The sequence below is a fragment of the Sipha flava genome, unplaced genomic scaffold, assembly GCF_003268045.1.
Source record: "Sipha flava isolate LNK unplaced genomic scaffold, YSA_version1 165_pilon_pilon, whole genome shotgun sequence".
Taxonomy (NCBI): Eukaryota; Metazoa; Arthropoda; class Insecta; order Hemiptera; family Aphididae; genus Sipha; species Sipha flava.
In genome coordinates this window covers 1,503,162-1,528,349 of record NW_020271833.1, presented here as the reverse complement: position 1 = coordinate 1,528,349, position 25,188 = coordinate 1,503,162, and the positions used below count along the sequence as shown (strand labels likewise).

The 25,188-nt window shown below is 27.0% G+C and overlaps 1 protein-coding gene across 3 annotated transcripts; it reads left to right on the top strand.

The window, feature by feature from the left end:
- Nucleotides 1-1,400: 1,400 nt before the first annotated feature.
- LOC112679657 (glutamate receptor ionotropic, kainate 2-like) lies at nt 1,401-23,390 on the top strand. Of its 3 annotated transcripts, none has more exons than XM_025549546.1 (18): nt 1,401-1,498; nt 1,979-2,100; nt 4,311-4,472; nt 4,550-4,801; nt 7,416-7,594; nt 7,681-7,734; nt 9,236-9,400; nt 9,542-9,694; nt 11,254-11,457; nt 12,441-12,644; nt 13,067-13,171; nt 13,856-14,134; nt 15,456-15,653; nt 16,152-16,377; nt 16,448-16,612; nt 16,721-16,821; nt 22,096-22,224; nt 22,835-23,390. In XM_025549546.1, the coding sequence occupies exons 2-18, from the start codon at nt 2,010-2,012 to the stop codon at nt 22,883-22,885; spliced, it is 2,718 nt and encodes a 905-aa protein (XP_025405331.1). In that variant the 5' UTR covers nt 1,401-1,498; nt 1,979-2,009; the 3' UTR covers nt 22,886-23,390. The 3 variants fall into 3 exon arrangements, with proteins under 3 accessions (XP_025405331.1, XP_025405332.1, XP_025405333.1); XM_025549547.1 differs by lacking the exon at nt 1,401-1,498 and adding an exon at nt 1,509-1,754; XM_025549548.1 differs by lacking the exons at nt 1,401-1,498; nt 1,979-2,100; nt 4,311-4,472; nt 4,550-4,801 and having other exon boundaries at nt 7,505-7,594; nt 7,678-7,734.
- Nucleotides 23,391-25,188: the final 1,798 nt, after the last annotated feature.

Genomic DNA, 25,188 nt, shown 5'->3' with positions numbered 1-25,188 from the left:
AATTTCATCAACGTAGCAACGATAACGGTACGATATTAGTTTTTATGACGTAGCGTATAAGACGTCTACTTTATACTGTTTGATAAGAACAAAGAAATAATCTTGCGAGATTAAAATGTATACTGTGGTTTTATATTTGAAAACATAACGACACGATAATAATTGTACATATAATAATAATAATAATACTTTTCAAAATACTTTTATTATACTGCAATGGTTAGCATGTCGAATTTTTTAAATCTTAATGTTACCGTTAATAAAAGCTATTAGTACTGAATAATTAATGATACATTCATGGATAATACGCAAATAATTAAACATTATATTTTTAAAGATGTTGTAGGAAAATTTAAACATTTTCATCACGAATAATTCAAACATTAAACACGACCGATGAATTATTTTAAAATTTTTCGTCTATAATATTTTTCAACTACGATTAACATATATTGTATGTATATTTTTTATTTCGTTACAAGTAAAATAATAAACATATATGGTTGTTGAATATTTTTTCTTCTTTTTTTTTTTCTTTTTCTTTTTAAAGACTCAATATTTTATGAGTGAACAATTTAAAATAGGCTGTACAATGAATTTGAATTTATTGTATCTACTTTTATTTTAACATAAAACGTTAAACAGTAGTTTAAGTTCTTTTTTTAGGCAATTTGGGAAAAATTAGCAGATCATTAGGACTAACAAACGGTACTAAGACAAATTTCCATAACTAAATATTGATATATTCGGTGACGTGACTTCAAGATTAAAATCTTAACTTTTTGGCACTCAATACCATAATTTCATAATAATAGACATAATTGTGCGTGGAATCAGAATAAATAGTTTGTTAGCCCCATAAAAATTAATTTATTTTGAGTGAAACAAAATAAAATGTATAGGTCTTACCATGATTTTGTTTTTTCTTGTATGTTTGTGTGTGCCAAGAGGATTGATGAACATCACAGTCATAAAAACTATTAGATAAAAATTTGTGTAAATTCGATACTTTGCAGAATGGGTTATTTTTAAATTTCTAAACAATTTTCAAAATAATAACCTCATTTATAAGTATGTATTATTGAATGTATTGAAATATTATCATTTATCAGTATTTTCTATTCCAGCTAGCAAACGCTATGGAACCAAGCACTGAACAATACAACGGTTGTTATATTGTAGTTCAACATGGATGATAAAGGAAAATGTTTGCAGTCCCCTCCCCCTCAGCCACATTATACATCTTTGGTGCATGGAGTGGCAAGAAATCACGTTCGTCGAACGGTTATAATGAAGAGTGCGCTCTGGTGGTCCGATTGAATAATACCCCCCCCAGGACGTGCATCCTAACAGGCTCATCGCCGAAGCCGGACAAGTCTTTACGTTAAACCACACACAGTGGCACTGCGTGTTCTATGAAGGGTTAATGTTTTCCCCGCGGCCGTGCCCGTACATTCAAAGGCGATTACGGAGAAGTAATAACACCGCAATTATACAGGTACGTAATATGCGTCAGTATCGTTAATTATACAAATATTTCTATTTTATCACATCGAAACATTTCTTTTTTTGCGTGACACACGAATTCTGCTGAGGTTGTTGTCAAAAGTCTATACGTTTTTCCGCGCGAAATTCGATGGTTTTGTGATATTCGTCGTCGTACAACCGTGCAGTAGTTGTTAGTCGTCTATCGACTCAAAATCGCATTAGTTTCATGCAACAACACTATTCAATTACATTCGAAAATTTTTCGGGTAAGCCCGGTAACTTTCAACGTGATAAGTAGATAAAAATATCATGATTTATGCTGCCTACGCTACGAAATAATGAACATGCATAATGGTTTGTTCCATGTGAAAATACGCATGAATACATGTATAATGTGAGCGTGTATGTGTGTGTGTGTGTGTGTGTGTGTGTGTGTGTATGTGTGTAGTTACATAACAACATTTCTAACACGTTATAATCTATTTTTCAGTTAAACATACTTTTGGATACCCTTACGAATAATGAAGACACAGTACTGGAGTTGGTTGTTTTTGGAAATATTATTGCGATCGATATTAGTTCAAACTCATCAATCGAATAGCATAAAAATAGGTAAAGTTGCTTTTGTATTTTAGAAGTAAAAAAATAGTACTATTAAATACTGTAATGAACTACTATTTTAAAATACTTAAAATTAATGGTGTAATCATATTATTAACATTTACTACATAAATTTACAATAAAATGTAATTTATTAAATTTGCAAGTTTACATTAAAATTATAAGCCGCAAAATACTATTTCATGTTTAGTTATAATGTGTTTAAAAATGTCGATATTGTGATATTGGTTTTTTGTTTTTTATAGTACTTCAAATTATATTAATACTTTTAAAATATCCTATATATATATATTTGACTTACCTACATATATATTTTGCATTTGAAATTTCGTATTTGAATTAAATTGGACTTATATTATATTAAATTTCAAATAATAATATTTTTCTTTCTTAAATGTTAATATATGTTTATTTAAAACTTTCATATTAGAGACTTAATTTGCTCTGCGTTCACACTATTTATTTATAAAATTGAAGTGGTCTGTCATTTTAGTTTTATATTTGAAATTGTTTTTCTCATCAAGTATTTATTTTTATTTTCAAAACTATAGAAATGTTTCTGATTGGTTTAAATAGTTTCTATAGTCGAGTTGGAATTAAAATACATTTCCCAATGCTTTTATTTTTATGGCTCAAATGTATGAAAAATACAATAAAATCAACTGTCACGATGAAAATCAATATACTGACGACTTGCAATAGTATACGATTTGAGTGTTTAGTGCTAATTTTGACTACATGATATTATATTATTTTTTTATGACCTGTTACTTTATTATATTTAAGAATAACATAAATAATTATACATACGAGTATATAAGCGTAGGAATAGTAAATTATTTATAATTTAATCAATATAACTTTCCATAGTAAATTATTTTAATTTAAATAGGGTGGAATAATAAACAAAAAGTTTTCATTGAGTCAAAATATTATATCGTACATAAAAAACGATAAGTCATATTTGGATCATTCCGTTTATTATTGTATTTTGTGCCGAATAATAATCTATTGAACACGGTGTATTTATATGAAAATAAATTTTATTGCCACACAAATAAATTGAATGTATTGATTTCTTATATTATTCAAATGACAATCCGTTTCGTTTAACAATTATTTTATAATGTTCATTACACTCGTGCAGGTGTTTCAAAAACACACGATTCAATTGAACTTCACAACATTTATGATCGTATAACGACTATAGAACCATCATATCAAAGGTCTATTAAGAAAAAGAAAAAAAGGTACAGACGCTGGTAATGGACATTTCAATTTACAACAGGAACTCGACCAATAACCAGCCACAGAGCTGGAAAATCGACCGGAAAATTACGTTCTTAATGCTTCATATCCGATTTCTCATCGCGCTGCGAAATGGCAAATTTACAACATTTCGATTTTATTCTATATATATATATATATATATATATATATATATACTGTATACTATATAAACGCACACAAGTCGATCTGTAAGACGTGAAATGAAGTTATATTCAAGCTGATAAAATGATTTTTATTATGGTTATTATTATTATTTTTGATTCGGTAGATTGACCGTAGAATTAAGTGGTCTACAACTTTTTAGTGCAAAAGCCGGGCATTATTAATGACTTAATTTTTCCAATAACAATTATAGTTATGAAATGTTTGTGCGCAAAACATAATAAAAATATTCTATTTAAACTACACACTAGAACAATATCCAATGAGTATCTCAACATTTTATGAAATAATTAATATTAGTTATCTTAAACAACTTTGCTAATAAGTAATTATTTACTTTGTTTCAAATGAATAATTTAAATAACTTTATTGCATATTATATAATTTATTGTGTAAACAAAATTTCTGTCGAACTTACTTTATTTGTTTTCTATAGTTTAAAAGTTTTTAATTTAATTATTTTCGTATGATGGTAAATCAATAGTTATTTATTAATTTTTAATTAAAGCATTCCAATTTTTTTCTGAGAAAAACATTATTTTGCTTAGTTTTAGGTAAATAAATATAATAAATTCACTTCATACGACCCAAACAATTTTGTAGGTTTAAAAAACAAATTATAATTATAAAATATGATACTGGGTCTTTTAGTAAACACGTATAGACTGAAATTATTTTGAAAAATTACTTTTCCTACACAGACTAGTTGTATAATTTCTTATTAATATTACATTTTAATGTTTATTTAGGAGCCCTGTTTACACATGAGCAAAGAAATAGTAGTATTGAAATAGCGTTCAAATTCGCAGTAAATCAAATTAATCGTGATGCTAATCTACTGCCACATACCCAAGTATCTTACGACATTCAATACGTACCGAATGACAATAGTTTTTACACAATGAAAACAGGTATTGCATTTTTAATAGTGTTAATGGTGTTGATGATATTTTTATATTTTATTAAACAATAATTTGCTTGCGAATAGCATGCAATCAACTCGATCGGGGCATCTCGGCTCTTTTCGGTCCGGCCGATAGTTACTTGGCTTCTCACGTGCATTCCATGTGCGACGCTTTAGATCTACCTCACATAGAGTCAAGACTGGATTTAGAAACGGAACCCAAAAGGTTATCCATCAACTTGTATCCAAAACAGAGCCTGCTGAATCAGGCTTACAGCGATGTAATATCGTTTTTGAATTGGACAAAAATGGCCATCATATACGAACACGACTATGGTAAATCCGTTTTTATATATTCGATAAAATGTTTCATAATTATATATAATATGCAAATCGTGTAATCGAGACAAGATTATTAAATTATACACAATAAACCAGTTATATAATTATATCAAGTTTTGAGATCATCTTTGATTTTGAACGCTACCAAAACATAAACGGCTCACGATTAAACTTTGAAATGAGTTTCGCAAATCGAATTGAAACATTACGTTCCATAGCAATTTATGCTGTTCGATATTGAGTTCCCATATTTTGAAACTGTCGTTTTTTTTCCCCCTCAAATGTGAACCCAAGTGATTCAAATTTCATATAATTCAAATCCAAAAGCCGATCAATGGACCATCGACAATTATATAGTGATGGGATATTGATCAGCAGTCATAAAGATTTTACAATAATTGTTAATTTATTGGAGTTAAATAATAATTTCTTCAAAGAATAAGTCGCAGTCGTTGCTGGAACGTAAAAAAACCTTCAAATATGGTTTTAACCAAAGTAAATACTTAAATTACATTTTAGATATTATTATTATCTCATTATGATGAAACATATATTATATTTGAAATATCCCGAGTTTTTCTATAATTAACTTTTATTTGAAAAATTTGTTTCAACAATCGCTAAATATATATGCACACACCATATCACAATAAATCTGAAACCTTGTTAAAAATTCTTTATTAAAGCAGATACGTTGTTTTTTGAATTTGAATTTCAAAAAATGTATTCGTATAACTGACCCCATCACTTCACATCATTCATCGTAACGACTTTGAAAACTACAAACAAAATATGTGATTAAGAAAAATGCCCAAGACGAAATCATACATAAATATTTATTTAGTTTCTATAAGCTTTGATGTACCAACTATATGACATTCGATCGGAATTTTTTATTTCCACTCAATACTTTCATTCGGTTTCTGGTAAAATAGCGCAGTGTATTCGAATGAGCTCTACTTTGCGAATCGACCGCATTTCCGATAATTCTACTTAAGTTTTCATCGTCGCCCCGATCGGAACCGATATGTTGACGTAGACGATTTCACGGTTCGACAAACGCACACGCAAATCGACGGTATCTTTAATGATGGTACGCGTGTTACGATACGATTTAATCGTCGCACAGTACGATAGGATAATGCACAGGAACCAGCCGTGAGTTGAACGGCGCGTTTTAATCACTCCATACGTGCCTCGTTAATTTTTTCTCGTACGGATATACACTGCGTATCGTTACAGCGACTCGTGACTACCGGCCGTCCCGCAGAAGTAGAGGGTGGATCGGCCATTCGATAAATTCTCATTTTGCGTTTAAAGCTCGTCCGACGCGTACATAGCAGGTGCGTAAATTTCACCATGTTCACCCGGCCAGTGACATAACAGCTACTATCCCCCATCATAAAATATAGCATCAAAATACATATTGCACTACGTAGCCGGTTATCTATTGTTGTTAACTCTTTACTCCCCTTTACGTGTACGTTACTCTATGACATTTGCTCGCGTTAATTAGTTATTCGACAGTAAATAATCCAACACCGTAGCTGTCTAGGGTTGTTTTCTAAAAATGAAACATAAACTCCGACCATCAAAATAAAACCTTCTATTGCAAACGTATTTCACTCTAATCTCGATTAATGGAATATCGTGTCATGATAAAAAATGTAATCAAAAACCTCCAACTATTCCAGTGCTTCGATATCGTCTAACCTAAAACACATTATAAACATTCACTTGATTAGGTTAAGGTCAGCTATTCGTATTTCTCGAACAGTGAAACAGTATCCAATTGAGCTATATGATGATTTATAATACTGTTTCTTTAAACATTAGCTTGTCTACTTTTAACATTATTTCCTGCATAATTTTACAGAACTGGAGTTGACTTCCATCAAACGCGATTTTATAATAATTTAATATCCGCAACCATTATTTCCTCGTTATCATCTGATATATTTCTCTGTACAATCAATTCATTCTACCGTATACAGTTTTATTTTTATTTCTAATGTATTTAAATCACAATCTTTACATCTTATTTTAATAATCAGAATCCACCAACATTCCTTCATAAATAAACGTTCCGACATGTAATTTCTCTAAATTAATGGTCACATAAATATCTATTCACAAGTTCACAGATCTCACAGTTCGGTCATGCTTTACTTTTATATTATTACATCTTAGTTGAATCTTGTATGATCTAATTGTTTTAGATGATTACCAACATGATTAGATATCATAAAACAAACACACAATTCTACTTTCTCAGATTATTAAATAAGATCGGTAAACGTGTTATATTACCGTTAACCTGATTGTCCGCTTAATGAAAATATAGACATACAAACATAATTATTTGTTCTTATTATGAGTATTAAGTTATTTAATGTTTTATGATTCAATATTGAAACCAAGTGCTTACCTAAACTAGCTTTAGCAAAAAGTTAAAAAATCTAATCATTTCTTTGAATCAATTTTTTAATTAATAATTCAACGCATATTATTTAAACTGTATTCATATTAGTATGTATTTATGTATGTGTACGTGTGTTTAAATTGTTAATATGTATGTTCATCAATTTATTGACACCCGGTATTTTAGACTTGTTCAGAATGAAAGATTTCATGAAAACCGTACCAGATAGAAAAATGGTAGACGTGTATTTAAGACACGCTACCCCCGAAACATATAGATCGGTGTTGAATGAGATAAAAAACCTCGAGATTTACAATATGCTGGTCGATACGAAATCGAAACACGTGAATCATTTTCTAAGAGGCGTACGTATAAAATCTTTAAAACATGTATACATTCCATTCACACTCCCATTGCTTTCGAGTGTATGTGTATTTTTTTTTTCAAGTAGATACTGCAGCTCCAGATGAACGATTACAAATTTCATTATCTTTTCACATCATTTGTAAGTATTTGTATAAAAAGTGTGATAGAGAGGTTTTACATGTTTTGAAACAAACAAAACTTAAAATTGTGTCGAACCTTCTTATTAAAGCGTCTTTAAATCGATAAATTTTACACACATGGCGAATAAAAAAAAATCATAATTTCTATCATACTATCACTTGTATTTCAGCTCAAACTTGATAAAATATTTAAATTTTACGATCCTAAATAAAAATAATTCGTATAGGAATTTAATACTTCTTTTTTTTTTTTTTTTGCAAATTAACCATTAATATACAAGAAGACATTGTTTTTATAGAGCAATATATTTTTGGTTGAAAAATACAAATTAAAAATAATTTAATTTGAACTGCACAAAAATAATTTAGTCTTGTAATGAACCACTATTATGTATTTACTCAAATAAAATTGTGCACGTCTATAAGCGTAGATTTTTTTACAACGAAATTCCCAGTTTTTTCAAATCACCACGTACTTGAGTTTTGTTTTAATATATTTTATTATAATAGTTAAAAATATATATTCACATGCTAACTACTAAACATTTAAATTTAAATTTCTCAATGTTTTTATATTTTTATGAAAAAATATTTTATTAATAAATTATAACCAATTATTACAAAATAAGCAACCAATCGGGATATAATGGAATACAAATACACAACAAGCTTATGGTACATGAATTGTTTAATTTTCTATTTAATAAAATATATTTAATTTAAAATGATACGTTTTTTTACAATCTATACTAATTATACTAATTATTGCCGTTAATTTGTTCGTTTCAACAATAGTATTACACTTATTATTTTTTTAATTAGATATTTGTTCTTACTGATTAACAATGACGTATTTTTTATGGAGACATGTGCCTAAAGTGGCAATCTTGAAAAATTTAATTTGTTATTATTTAATAATAAAAATGGTTTTAATCTTAAGCAATTATATTTTAGTATTTAAATTAAATTTGTTTTGTATACTTACATAATTAACATATATTTCATAGTAAGTAATTAAATGATAATTCAATTGGTGAGGCATATGATTTTAGTTATTTGGGGCAGCAATTTTCCACAGAACTATACGCAGAAAAATGTAAATATGCCACCGCTGATTAACATTTTGAACTTAATTTGTACACCGTAGTCTTGTACATCAAATTACAAATAAATAATGACTAACAATTTGCGTCAAAAATAAATACAGGAACTAATTAATATTACTGCATAAGCGTTTATGAAAAAAAATAAAGCAATTTGGAAAACAAGGTTAGAAAAATTATTTAATCGGTCAATTAAGATAAATGACACTTATATATAAATGTCTAGTATAATTATATTGTTTAACGATGTTGGGTAGTCAATTGTTGCATATTAAATAAAATTATTATTCCCTAAGGGTAAAGAAAAAAATTGTATACACCAATGGTGCTAGTTTGCCTAATCTAAACGCCGTGCTACTTATTTAATAATAACATTAAGTCGCGACGATCGTTTTAGGACATGGAAATGTTTGACTTGGAAGACTTCAAATACAATTTTGTAAATCTGACAACTTTCAGAATGGTGGATATTGAAGACGTCGGTGTTCGCGAAGTACTCAAACACATGGAAAAGTATTCGAGCGAAAAAAACCAAACAATCAACAAGTTTATGTTGACGCAGGTTGGTCGAGTTTTCGCGAACTTCTATTCGATTAATATTAAAAAAAAAAAAAAAAAAAAAAAAAAATTAATTAATTACAAAATTCATCAACGATTTTTAACGAAAAACACTAATCTACGAATATAATACGCGTTGCACTAGTGTGAACCAGCTCTAATGTATGACTCCGTGCAAGTATTGGCAGTCGGCTTGGGTGCACTTCAACAGAACAATATACTCGAATACCCGAACATTTCCTGCAAAAACGAAGTGCCTTGGGCGAACGGCTCAAGTTTGATAAACTACATCAATTCGGTGAGTACTGAAACGTAAAAAAAATACGTTTTCATCAGGTTAGTACAAAAAATTGAATATTAGTATCACTACTATTCGATGGTTAACAATAAACAGTTCGAACAAACTGAACACTACTGCTATATTTAAAAATAAATTGTTATTTATAAGGAACAAAAGCAATAATATCTAGATTAATTAAAAATTTAATTATATTGGAAGGCTTGTTTATTACTATAGCAAGTGAGTTAATCAACGTTGGAAGTATCGAATTTCAGTAAACAAAATAAATTAAAAGTACATATTTTTTTCAACTCATACTCACACATTACATATAATTACACGTATTACATTTTTATTTAAATTAAATGTTACAAAAAAGTTATAGTCTCAAAACAAATATCGTTTAACAATGAACCTGGAATATCTAAATAAATAATAATTATTTTGTATACCTTTTTATTTTTACTGTTTCCATAAGATATTAAGTTGCAATATTTCCTACTTCTATTAAGATTGAAATCAAACTTTTTTAAAGGTCATACTTTCTTACTTTATTTTATTTTTACCACATTGATAAATGAATCATTTTTATATGAATAATAAGTTTATCAAATGATTATAATCTAAAATATAGGAGTAAAATTCAAATTCATTAATTTAAATTTTTAATGTAGCGATTAATCTATTTATTTTTTTTAATACTAAAGAATCTTTAAAAAAAATAGAATAAACCAAACATAATTTTAACCTAGAGATATAACACAAACAATTTACAACCAATAAAACAAATCATTTTTTTATAAACTTGTAACTAATACCATGGTTATATTGTATACCTATACTGATTCAAATCAAATTATTATCAATTGATATTATAATCCAGTAATCACTTTCGACTATTTCCAAACCTCTCATGATCAAAGTGGTATTTCAACTAAATATATATGTACATATACAATCTCAATTAAACCATTCATTCTTGGTATAACACATACTAACTAAGAAACAATGTAAATTACACATTGTCTTTTGTCGCCCATAACAATTGACAGTATTGACTTGAGCATAACTCGCTACGAGCCATAAGCATATTTTTGTATACAACAAGCTCTTATTCCGTGACTTATATTTAATATTAAATTTAATTTATTAAAGTTATATAACATTGAAATTTCATTTTTCCAAAACCTTACAAATCTTTTTTACGATATAGTTTTCATATTTAATATTGATAATACTCAAGACCTTATCTTATGCAATTCATGTCGATATTTGCATAATATTATACTCACATTAAACACTTCTATTGTGTCTTTTTCACGTTACCATACTAAACACATTTACTATTGGTATGTACTGTTAAAAATGAACGATGAAAATACTGCACTGGCTTGTTAAGTTATTAATTTAATTACAATAAGCAGTGATCAAAGCGATACGGTTTAAATTTTATATGTTTTTTACAAAAGCTTCCGATTCGTATTGCGTTCGCTATTTGAATGAACTTTATTCCCATCGTATTATAATATTATAATTTTTAAGATTCAAAATATTCGCACATATTTATTTTATTACAGGTAGAAATAAAAGGGCTCACTGGACCAATACAGTTCAAAAGAGGTCGGAGGACTGATTTCAAATTAGACTTGATGAAACTTAAACAACACGCACTATCTAAAGTCGGCGAATGGACACCCGGACTAGGTGTAAACATCACCGACATGTCAGCATTCCACGATACGGCTCCTTATAACATCACACTTGTTGTTGTCACAATTGTGGTAAGCATTGAAATCATTTCTTAATCATTATTCGAAATTAATTGTTCTGTGTGAAACATTTCAGTTTTTTAATTCGAAATGTTTCACATAGTTATAACCTATGAGTAAAAATCCACACCATCGTTTTATCAATTTAAAATATTTAAACATCTATTCTTATTTCACACATATTCTAATATTCTTATGTTCTATAGCTATTATTGAAAATTTCAAATTGAATTTTAATACAATTCATAATGAACAAAATACTATATGAATGAATAAAATACTAGTATGATTGTACTTACATTGTATCATAAGAATGTAATTTCGAGTAAAAAAAAATAAATATAAAAATACCCCCTTTATATGTTGGTACTAGTTAATAAATAATATAACAAGATTCAATATAGAATCGTATTTTCATTGAACAACATATTTGATCATTTCCATAGAAAAAATACACAGCACAATGATTACGACTGAAAATCAATGTTATGCATTTTTATAATATGCAACATAATATATACTAAAGATTAAAAACTACGTGTATACGAATGTAAATTATTTTTTTCGAACATTTTATCAATGTACATTATTTTCTTATTTTCTATAAAAATTCAACTGGATTTGAATTGGATGCAAATTTTTGAACCAAAGTCGTATTTTTCATCATTTTTGCTTTATTTATTTTCAAAAAATTCAAATAATGTGAATTCATAGAATAATATGAGGAAGTTCAATTACGTCTAATGAAATTCCTTAGTTATATACTTAAGAATTTAGATTAAGTATAAATTTAAGTTTAATTTTTTTTTTTTTTGAACTATTATTATTTTATCTTAACTGACCATTATTATATTTTCTTATAAACTTAACATTTATTATATGAAATATGTACTACAATAATAATGTAACATTTACTAAATCCAAAAATGTAGTATATTTTTTTTCACTCATAGTAGTATAATTTGTTTTATTTATTTGTTATGTAAAAAATATAGGAATTTCCTTACGTCATGATGCATCGTGGTAAAAACTACACGGGCAATGCAAGATTTTTCGGATTTTGTGTTGATTTGTTAGAAATGATTGCTAAACAGGTTGGATTTGATTACATTTTGGATTTAGTACCTGATAACAAATATGGTGCTCAAGATCCGATGACTTTAGAATGGAATGGTATTGTCGAGCAACTCATAAAACATGTGAGTTGTTAACTGTTTAAATTGAAATTGCTTTGTATAAAGATATAATCATAAAAATATTTTTCTATCACTCAAATATAATATTAAATAAAATATAACTATTTTGAAATTTAATTCTTCACCTATCTACAAATATTTATTTATTTATAGCATTTTTATTTGAATTATTAATTTAAAAAAAAATTAACATAACTTATCTAGCTATTTTAATTATAATATGATATATATATATATATATATTCAACTAAATTGATATTAGTTAAAACACCTACTTATTGATTTTAGTCAAATAAAAATAAATAATAATTCAGATCTATTTAAAAATTTGGTGCAAAAATCATTAATAAAACTAAAAACTATTGATAATCAATATGGAAAATTGTTATTTTTTTTTTTTTATGTTCATATATGTTCATTTTTAGAAAGCAGATTTAGCTGTTGGATCAATGACCATTAACTATGCTCGAGAAAGTGTTATTGACTTTACCAAACCATTTATGAATTTGGGTATCAGTATTTTATATAAGGTATAATAATATGTGTTATATGTGTTATATTCTAATACAAGTGATAATTTAAAAAATAATTACATTGTATTATTATAATGCGTAATATTTTTGTGAGTTAAAAACTCAAACTATAGATTCAATAATATCAAATTTTGATTCTGATTTCACATAGTAGAACCACAAAATACAATTAAAACTAATGTAGACTAAGGATAATATTATAAGTATAAAGAAGTTTAGAGTTTTAAATTTAAATAAAAAATAAATAAAAGTACAAATATTTCTCTATAAGTAAAGCTTGTTTTATATTTATAAAATAATCAGCATTTATGTTTTATAAAAAATTTTATTATTCATGATTTTCTAGAAATTTTGTAATTGTTTCGACTAAAATTGTATATACTTTATATAGTTCTATAGTTCATTAACACTTTTATCTATTTTACTTTAATAATAAAAAAAAATGTATTATGTACATTTTAAAAGTTTTGTCATGAATAAAAAAATATATGTTTTGTCATGTAGGCAGTGAATTTCCAAATTGTTGAATGAAATTAATTACTATAATAATTAGAGACGAAATTATTTTTTAAAATCACTAAACCAATTTGGTTTTTAATAGAATATTGAAAACAATTATTACAATTATTGTTATACTGACTTTGGCCTTCTAGTCGCTAAGCTAATTTTCATTATCAATAGATCCCTAGCAATCAACCGGCACAATTCTTTTCATTCATGAATCCACTGGCTCTAGAAGTATGGATTTACTGGCTAATTGCATACATAGTGGTATCCGTCACATTATACATCGTAGCCAGATTTTCACCGTATGAATGGGAGGACGAAAATTCCGGGAAATTGTTCAGCAGCCCGAAACAAGATCCCAATCCATCCCATTTAAACAGATTCACATTGTCTAATAGTTTTTGGTTCACCATTGGTTCACTTATGCAACAAGGTTCAGACATCAGTCCAAAGGTATAATAATATATTGAACTTGAATTTTTGAAATAATCACCGATTGAAACGAACTCTAAACGTTATTTTTATGTTTACTATTTGTATAAAAATATATTAAAATTAAGCCAATTGTAATAAAAATAAGATTTTATAATGTAGCCATAACCAATCTTAAGTCAATTTATTTTAACCAGTGATGGATTTAATAGGGACTCAGAAAGGTCTTCCCTTGGGAGTTGATGGATTAATACATATTATCATAATTAACAAAGTTTTAATTTTAATTTATATTTAATATCTTTAAAAATAGTTTTGAATAACTTCGACCGGTTTTCAAATAAAACGTTAGGTACGTTATTGATAATAACTTATTGGTACACCTAATCGTTATACCGTTATAACAATAATTAATATTTTATAGTTTAATATATTATTATATTTAACGTTTATTTGTACGAGCAAATATTATTTATTTAACATGATTAAAATACCCTTTATTAAAATTATCCCTCAAAAAGTTTAAAAGGTAGTAGCATTAGGACTGTATAACCTAATTTAGCATAAGTTTTTGTGACAAAGAACACTATAACTGTTTGAATAATCATTTAATAATTGATTAACCTTAACTGTATTATAACTCTAAGTTATAAATAAAGTGATAGACAGTTAAAATAGTTATAAATTATAACTGTTTAAATACTTTCACCAGAAGGTTTCCTAAATGTACTATTCACACCACGTAATCCTTACATATTTAATGTTCATATATTTAGAATTCAATCGATCGTGGAAAATATTGCAAAATAAAAAAAAAAAATACATATTTGGGATAAGTTAAATACTTTAATAATAAATAACTTTTTAAATAATTATTTATATTGTTAATTTTTTTATAATTCTTTATAATGTATGACTGTTTTTTAAAATTAAATGAAATTAAATTAAAAAAGAAAAAAATAATAGTACTGAATTATAAGATAATGTATACTAATATAAAACGTGTTGATTTCATTTTTTTTTTTTTTTTTTTCATAATTCTATACCATTATTGTGTACTAGTGATAAGAAGAATTTTAATATAGTGACTATTATACCTTAAGAAATATTAGTATGAAAATCTTATTTATAAATGCTTATAAATATTAATTTGTAAATTTTGGGTATATATTATTTTTATAATATTAATTTTATTTGTAAACCAATAACAGTAGTAAGTACCTTTTATTTGATTGTACAAATATCAGAATTTGTATATTGTAATAATAATTCATAATTTAATTTTCTAACATTTTCTAATCACATCATTAAATAAAATGTTTTGATTTTGGATTTTAAACAGGCTATTTCCACGAAAATAATCGGATGTGTTTGGTGGTCATTTACATTGATTATTGTATCTTCTTATACAGCAAATTTAGCTGCTTTTCTGACGGTTGAAAGAATGGTAAGCCCTATTGAAAATGCAGAAGATCTTGCTGCACAAACAAACATAGCTTATGGTACATTGGACAGTGGAACAACAATGACATTTTTTAGGGTAATTCCATTATGTAACTAAATTTCCTTATACATGCAATGTGAAACGAATGGATTTAATGAATTCCAAACAATTATGTGTATAAAAGAAATATTTTAATAACGCCGATAAACTCTGTAAAATAGTACTTAAAAAAATTTTACTTCCTTAAATTTATACTTAAATTTTAACTGATATTTAAGTTTCACAACAATCGAATATCATACCATACGGAAATTAAATTAAACTATATACGAATCCGGTGACTATAAGAGTAAAAATGTTTCAATTCTATTACATTTAAAATTCTTTATACACTTAATATATGTTAAACGTTTCACAAAGTAACGACAAACCATATCAATTTAATTTTTTCATTCGAGTAAATACAAAACTAATCTGAAGTAATAACATTGTAGCTAAGTATAACTAGGTATACTTACAATAATACCTTCTTCAATAATATGTATGGTATTTTCTAACTATATCTCGTGCATAATAATCGGTTTTTTTTTTAAGGACTCAATGATCGAAACGTATAAGAAAATGTGGGCGTACATGCAAAAGAAAAAACCTTCGGTGTTTGTGACGTCGTATGACGAAGGCATAAAAAGGGTATTGCAAGGTAACTTCGCGTTTCTGATGGAATCCACAATGCTCGATTACGTAGTACAGAGAAACTGCAACCTGACACAGATAAACGGGTTGCTAGATTCAAAAGGATATGGAATAGCCACGCCCATGGGTTAGTTTCAGATAAGAGTTGGAGCTAGAAATATATAACAACGTGTACCTAAATAATATTTTGCCACCAGGTTCGCCGTGGAAAGATCAGATATCTTTGGCGATTTTAGATCTACAAGAGAAGGGTGATATACAAATGCTGTACAACAAATGGTGGAAGCCACCCAATGACATGTGTGTGTCTGAGAAATCTGGAGCAGGAACAAAAACTAACACACTGGATTTCAAGAATATATGTATATTTATTTTATCTTTACATTTCACAATTAACACCACTCAGTAAAATATAATATATCCACATAAAATTATCATTAAATATTTTCTATTTGTGTGTGATTGTTCAGGTGGAGTATTTGCCGTGCTTCTAGTGGGACTCGTCATATCAATAATGGTGTCCATTTTTGAGTTTTACCATTATAGAAAGAAAATAAAACTCATCGAACAGGTAAATAACATATTTTTTGAATTGACAAAGTTTTTGAAAAGAAAATTTTTTATTTTAATATTTTATTGTATATGCAAAAACACATTTTTAAAATTGATGGATGAGTTTTTATTAGTGATGGGTCGAACCCTGATTTTTTAAATCGAACCGAACTTGAACCGAACTTTAAATTATTTTTTCGAACTCGAACTGAACCGAACCTTCATATTTTCTACCGAACCGAACCAAACCGAATCTATTATGATTTTAAGTCGAACTCGAACTCGAACTCAATACTTTTTATCATTTACATTGTACCTACCTACAAATTAAATAAACCATAATTATTAATTACTATTGTATTTTAAATTTTCGTATTACCTATTCTACATTTTAACTTTTAAGTCTAAGTAATAATTACTTAAAATGTAAATGAAAATAAATAATTATTGTACATTAATATTATACAATAATTATTACAAATATTATATTATTTACAATACATTTAAATTTTAGATAATTTTTTATTATTATTATTATTATTATTATTATTTTTCAAAACCAGTAGAGCACAATCTCTCATGTTATCTTGTAGATTATAAAACATTAATTGAGTATTAAGTACTGAGTGTAATATGACAATACAATCAGTACATTTTAATAATATATAAAAAAAGTAGTAATAATAACTATAATTCACAAATATAGAATGATTGGTAGAATTTATAATGTAAGACATAAGTTGTAAACATGTTTTTATTAACATCACAGTCGCGGTTTCGGAATATTACCATGAATTTACCCAAAATAGATTTTAACCTCTATAATAAATATGATAAAAACAAAAATAGCTAATTTATGAATGTAGATACACTGCCTCTATTGGTGATAAACAACTTATTAATGTTTTGGTCGGTGGAGTGTGGATGTGTAACATGCGACTGGAAAAATAACATTATTATTATTATAATAGCATTATTATTATAAATAATGCATAACGTGCCCTTTACAGATTATCAATTTCTATCGCCTACAGTCTAATTATTTCTAAATAATCATTATTAATTTATATTTTTCAAAAATAACTTTTGAAAAATTATACAAATATTTGGTTTTTGAACTATCGTGGCCAGTAAGTCTGGTTCGACAAATATTTTCAAGTTCGATTTTCGAACAGTAAAAGATGCTTGATAGTTCGGTTCGATTTTTTTTTATGCTGAGTTCGAATTTCGAACCGAACCGAACATCAAGGATTCGGTTCGGTTCGGTTCGAGATTCGAAAAAATCAACCCATCACTAGTTTTTATACTATATAAGAATTTAATAAATTACGGATAATATGATGAACATTAAACTGCAAATCTGTTATTTCATACTCGTAACTTAAATAATTTTTAAAAATGTCCATAAGTATAATATATATTATTTTTCAAAATTCAATTAATATTTCTGAGAAGTTACAAGTACTTACAAAAATATATTATGATAATCGCTAAAATACTAAAATGTTATATTCTCTATAAAAACTTTATGCATGGTATACTGTAGGACTTCTGCAAAATAAATATAAATAGGATATGCATTAATCAATGGATTTAAAATATTTAACTGAAAATTTTTAAATGCTGCCAAAGAAAAATTTTGATTTTCATTATTAGAAGTTGTAATTCGATAGTTTTTTATTAGTATATTTCTAGTCCTCAAAACTAAAATATTACAATATCAAATTATATGAGTCCTTTAGTTGTTTTTATTTATTGTCATTAAATACAAATCAAAACGTAAAACATGAATATTATAAAATAAAATAAATGTTTAAATAAAATAAAAGGTAAATAAAAAGTTCCAAGCATAACAATTGATTTAATCAACAATTATTACTTAGTGTTAAAATTCGAAAATAAATATAGCAAGATATTAGGATTTTTCTAAAAGATAGTAATGGTAGTTGCAAATACCTACTGTTTCGAAGTATTTTATCCTTTTTGTTTCAGTAAAACTTGAATGAACAGTAGTTAAAAACCTTTGAACGGTTTTAATACTATGAATCGCAAAACATTAATACAGTTATCTGTTGAGAGATTATTCTATGAACAATGAATTTTAATTTCATAACTAAAAATAATATTTTCCCTCTTGACTTATTAGGTTGTTAATATAATGTAAGAATTTTAATTACTAATATACAGATAAGTATTCATTATACATTGATATGGTGCAGAACAAAAACTCTAATATATTGAATTTAATTTTAAGCTTAGATATTATCTTTTTAACAACACTATCAAAAATGCCTCCGTTTGAATTATGTATGAAATTGAATTGCCAATTTTCACATTGACTGTTTATCATTTCCACTATTGTACATAATAATAAGTCTGATTTGAAATCTGCGAAATTTCTCGAAAATCCAACCCATTGTATACCTTTAAGAAACACAGCTTTGAATGTTCGAAACTATGACGAAAATTTAAAATAAGTATGTATAGTAATAATTTAAAATAAATATCGATCAGCAAACAAAATGCAATAGCCAATGCGATTAAATAATAGTAAATGTATAAAGGGAACGGTATGTTTTGAGATTTTCGGCATCGTTACAGTATACTACTCGTATATGCTGTCCATATTGCACAGGCGTCGAGGGTTGTTTCAAAAAGTTCCGACGGTGGAGCAATTTAAGTATAATGAGATTCTAATGCACTCGTGTTTATCTAAATTGTACTGAAAACGACATAATATCTGCAAAGGGAATACATTATATTTTACGTAAATGTATCTGCGTACCGTACATATACGTATACATTACAAAAGAGTATAAGCATCCGACTGCGTGGGTAAGCGTGTTTAACTTTAAACGTACAATTTATTGAACAAACATCAGTAATATTTTATTTATGAACTGTCCTCTCGGTCTGACGATTGTCAAGAAAATGTCATTATCGGTGACGCGCTTACTTTCGTTTACGATTATTATACTGATGGCTAAAAGGCTAAAAGTTTTAAGCCTTTTACTTTTTACCCTCAAAATCGTTTTATAAGTCTTTCGGTAAATATATATATATATATAATATACGTCAGTCATACCATTCTACCGATTATATCCAGATACCAAAACCATTATTATGACTCATAATTTTTCACATTTAGATTGTACATTAAAATATTCATACAATTTAGTTTACGAACAAAAAAATCCTTAAATAATAGTAAATAATGCATATACTTTTTAAACAACTATCACCACGTAAACACTATAAATTCAAAATTATTTAGACTCGTATCGCATTTGAAGTCAAAATAATATAAAAATTATTTAATTAACTGCTATTATGTTTGTCAATCTTTTAATGTAGCGCAGCACAATACTATTTTGTACAATAATTTATGTTTGAAATTTCTCAAATTATAATTCATTGACTTTCAAATTCCTGACCAAAATCTCTCAAATGAGGAATCCACGACGTACTCGGTTGGTGTTGGTTGCTGCGCGTACTTGCAATACGTGCTTTTCAATAACACATAATGAAAATTGTTTCCTCTTACAGCGTCCTACGTCGAATGAACAATAATAAACAATAAACTAATACAACGAATTATGTATTATTAATTGAAACATATATTACAAAATATAAATAAAAGTTTTATAGATCCTGGATCTCGTACAGTATCGATAATTCTAGAAAGTATAATCAAACGTTCTTAATGACTCACCCAATATATTATTTATGGTTATTATCACGTTGCCTCGTCCTTTTTCAAATACCACCTTTTCAAATTCCAGGCCGAAAGAATCATCCAGGATGCTTTTAATAAAAACGCATTGTGCCAAATCTCTAGTCGCTCCGCTATTGTCGGATGTTACTTTTTCCGTTACATTTAGAAACTATTGTGTTTCATATGATTCTTTGCCACAGAAAATATTTTACTGGCTAATCATACAGTTTCTCCATCACAATTGTGATCAATAAAAGACTGATAAATTTTCGGAATATTGAATTCTTCATCCAAACGCATTTCTCTGACTTTAATATATATTGACATACGCATAGACTCGAGTGCATGTAATACACGATATGTAATACCTCGGATCATACACAAAGTCACTGACTTAAATGTGAAGTACACATTACCTTATTATAAATCCACGAATGCTTAATTTTCGTATTGATAAATTAACAGATTGTTAAGAGAAAACCAGGAAAAAAGCAAAATATCAAAAGACAGCAATAAATGGAAACTGATACGACTATAAAGAAAACGTAATAACGTACATTCAAGTGCAACTGTCTTCTAATAAAACTTTTTTCGATAACATCGGCGTGAATTTTTTTTTAAATTTCAAATAATATAATTATCCGTATGACATTCTGATAATGAAAAACATACAATTACGATATTTTGTGAATTTTTTTTTACATTATTTTTAATGCATTTACTTTTCACAGTGATTTCTTAAGTATACCAACCCATTTATTATGCACAAATTATTCGTTTTTTTTTAATTCTTATTTTCAGAAAAAATATGTATACCTAAAGACTATGTTTCCCAAGAAATGTATGTTTTATACCTTTTAAGGTATTCTTTTCTATGGCATTATTTTTCAAATAGGAATTACGTTTCTTTTCTCATATTATTCAATGTATATATTTTAGAATATATATTCTAGAATTGGACGAGTGATACTTGTGAAATTTTTCGGGTAGAGTTCGAGTACTCGACTCGAAAAAAAAATTGTATACTCGTATATACGAGTACTCAATTTTATTTGACTTGGATCAAGTATTCAAGTTTATTTCACAATTTTATTGCAAGATAAATGTTAATACTATAAATAACTTAGAGTCAAATACTTCCGATAGAAAATACCAGAAATGTTGCTAGTTTAAAGTTGAATGTAGTACAAGAGGTCTTTTTATTCTGAAAAAAAAAAACAATAAGTCTTATTCAAGTATGTACACATTGCATATTTGCATCATTGAAAATAATACTTATCGAACAAATAACTAGTAGTTCTGTATATTTAACACTAGTGAAAATTACATCGATCAATACACCTGTGTAGAACTCCCTCGTATGACGAACTATTGAATAATAATGATTAAATATCGTAATTAGATATTATAAATAATGATTTCATATAAAATACGGCAATACCAAAGAGTTTGCATACTGCTATTTAAATTCTTAGGATTGGTAGCATATAATAATGACGAATAATAATCGTACCATGACCAACATGAACTAAAACTAATCTATTTGTCTTTTCCCTTATCCCATTGTACCCAAAATAGCAAATCGGACCTCAGAGATCCACGTGGAGGGACTTAATTGATGAATTATGGTTTGTTTTAAAATGCCAAGGTTCCAGACAACAAACCGTATTGACGCACAGATGCGAGCAGTGTCATCCAAAAACCAAAGTGAGTAAAGTATCGTCTCGTGTTTCCCAGAAGTTTATGGGAAAATGTAAAATAAAAATGGTTACGGTCAAGTGTGCGATTTATGTTGGATGACTAACTTCTAATAAAGATTTTAATTAATACAGTTTCAAATTCATGCATAGTGCAATAAACAACGAACAATCAAAAGTCAATATATGATTTTTAGTTCCACCTACGTAGTCATTAAACTATTTAGAGTATCTACTATCTCGTAGGATTACAATTTATCTTGTCAAAGATAATTGATTTGGAAATATGTGTAGATGAATATATTATCTATTTATTGGTTAATAATTCTGTTTTGGGTTTGGAAGTATACTGCATTTTTTTTTTTTATTATTATTAAGTAATCGTGATCTTGTATTAGGAAAATTAATGTTTTAAAATGTTTCATTGTTAATTTAGAAATAAATACAACATTACTATTATGACCAACAAAATATCATGACCATAATAAAATTACTCTAATATAAATAAACCTAAAAATGGTCAAATAAATTATAAATATTTCCAAGGAAGCTTTCATAAATCACACACTTAACCGTGGCTGATAAAAAATTCCATACTATACGTGCAATACATCATTTAGATTACAGAACGCCGTTCGCGAAGGGATTTCATGGAAGCCAACAGATTGTAGAAAGCAGAACGTTTATCTTGTCGATTATATTGTAGGTGATATAATTATTGTCACGCGTAAGTGTTAACGTTAGAAATAATATTTTGATTTTTAGTCAACCGATTCCATATTTTATTTTATTGCACATTCTCAAAATAGATTCGACATTGAAAAATGTTTTCAATCTATTCGTTGCGTATGAAATATGTTTAGGTGTAAAAAATAATAGTTCGGTAAATTAATGTAATACATTCGATTTGACGTTTCAGCACACATATTATTGAACATTACATTGAATATTTTTTAATTACTATAAAATGATGCAATTGAATCTTAAAACATCAAAACTTCAAATTCAATTCTAACTATAGTTATAACAACAATAGTTAGTTATTCTAACTACAGTTTATTACATGTTCAGTCCGATTGTATAAACTAAATATTATTCGTGATTCATTCATTATTCAAGTGGTGCACATAAACATAAAAAAAAAAAAAAACTGACACAAATTGACAAATTATATTTTCATTCAAGATGTACTATAAGACATGATTTTTAATACTAATTAAAAACATAAAAAATAAGTGAATATTGATCTTGAACATGTTTATAAAGTAAATGAATACAAGTATTTAAATAATTTTAAAATTATTACAATGGAATTTCAAATCAACTAAAAATTTATTTTAGAGTTTTAAATAATATTTATTTTGATGATGGTAGAATAAAGTTGAATATTAGCAAATTATAAATAAAAAATATAGTTTAGTTTTTTTTTAGTAAATATTTTTATACTCAAATATTTATAAAAATAAAAATGTATAAAATATTATGTCTAGTATTGTAATTAATTAAATTATATAAATTTGTGTTATGTAAAAGAAAATATTAATAAATTATTTTATCTAGATTAAAATGTATGAAAATACGTTTATGGCCGTTGATTTTCTTTATTATTTTTCTAACTTGTAGTTGTGCAATAATAATTTTAGATAATTTTAGATAACCTCCCACTCGTCTGCGTTAAATGATTGCGCACATGGAACGCAATTTTCAAATTGTTGGACTGAGCTTCTCTACTTAATTTTGACCAATTCGAGCACTGATAATCAGACTAAATCGTATGAAACAATATTTTTTACAAACGTAGCGAACGACGGGCGTTACAAAGCGCGATCGTCTGTATTTCGAACCTCGATCTGGCGTTCGAATGTTTATGCCCACGCGACCTTGCGACAAACGCTAGAACCGACCAGTAAAACGGGTTATGATTTCCCGAAGCAGGATAATAAACAGGATACTCCGCACGGGACGAAAATCCAATAAAAAAACACGTGACACCAGCACGTTCGGAACGGTCGTTGCGCGCAAGAAGTTGCCCGAGACGGCGAGTCCACCGTGAAACGTGTCGGTGGAAAAAAAACCCAGTGGTAAAAGCAAAACTGGACAAGTTAATGATATTCTTCAACTCAGTTAAGTTAATTGAGTTCATGTTCAATTAAGATAACAATTAAGTTAATGTGCATAAGTATTACATTTACCATTTAAAAATTAAGTTAAAAAATATCGTTAACTTGACTTAACTTAAATTAATAAGTTAAATTAATTACAAAAAAAATGATTTACATTTAGATGCACAGATATAAGTAATGTATGTATATTAACAATTTACAACAGATCTTATTTAACATTAACGAGAGTGAAAATGCAGAAAAATCTTAGGTATTAGAGTCTAATTAGAGTAGAAAAATATACATTTCTTCATTAGGATTGTTTTTAAGCACTCAAATATCAAATTTATTGTAATTTATTTATGGTTTGCTTTAATTTATTTTTCATAAAAATCACATATGATAAATATAAATTAAAAAAAGTATTCCTTTTAATGTTCAATAACAGTATAGAAACTAAAAATAATTACTGCAACTGAAAGTGTAACTTTAAAATTAAACAAGCAATAAATGTATACAATAGGTATAAAACATTAAAATAAATATATAATATTATTTAACTTTATTAAAATCAAAACAAATAAAACAATACAATGGACAGGTTAATCAAAATACCTATTGAATATATATAAGAGGGTCATCTTAAAATGTTGATCATGTATTGAATTTATTTTCTTATTCAATAATATTTACTAATATCAATTTTATTTAACAATATCATAGATCAGCAGATCTCACACTGTAGTATACGTACCACTAAATGGTATGCGAAGGACTACATGGTGGTATGTGAAAGACCGTACGGTGATAGAAAGGAAATTAAATTTCAATATTTAAAAATTAATTTAAAAGTTAATTTAAAAACACTAATA

Bases quoted from the DNA above. Each gene is read 5' to 3' on its own strand.
- LOC112679657 (XM_025549546.1), top strand. From the start codon at position 2,010: ATGAAGACACAGTACTGGAGTTGGTTGTTTTTGGAAATATTATTGCGA. The intron at 4,802-7,415 runs GTAAATCCGTTT...CCGGTATTTTAG, and splicing joins CATATACGAACACGACTATG to ACTTGTTCAGAATGAAAGAT. The intron at 16,613-16,720 runs GTATATTTATTT...GTGATTGTTCAG, and splicing joins ACTGGATTTCAAGAATATAT to GTGGAGTATTTGCCGTGCTT.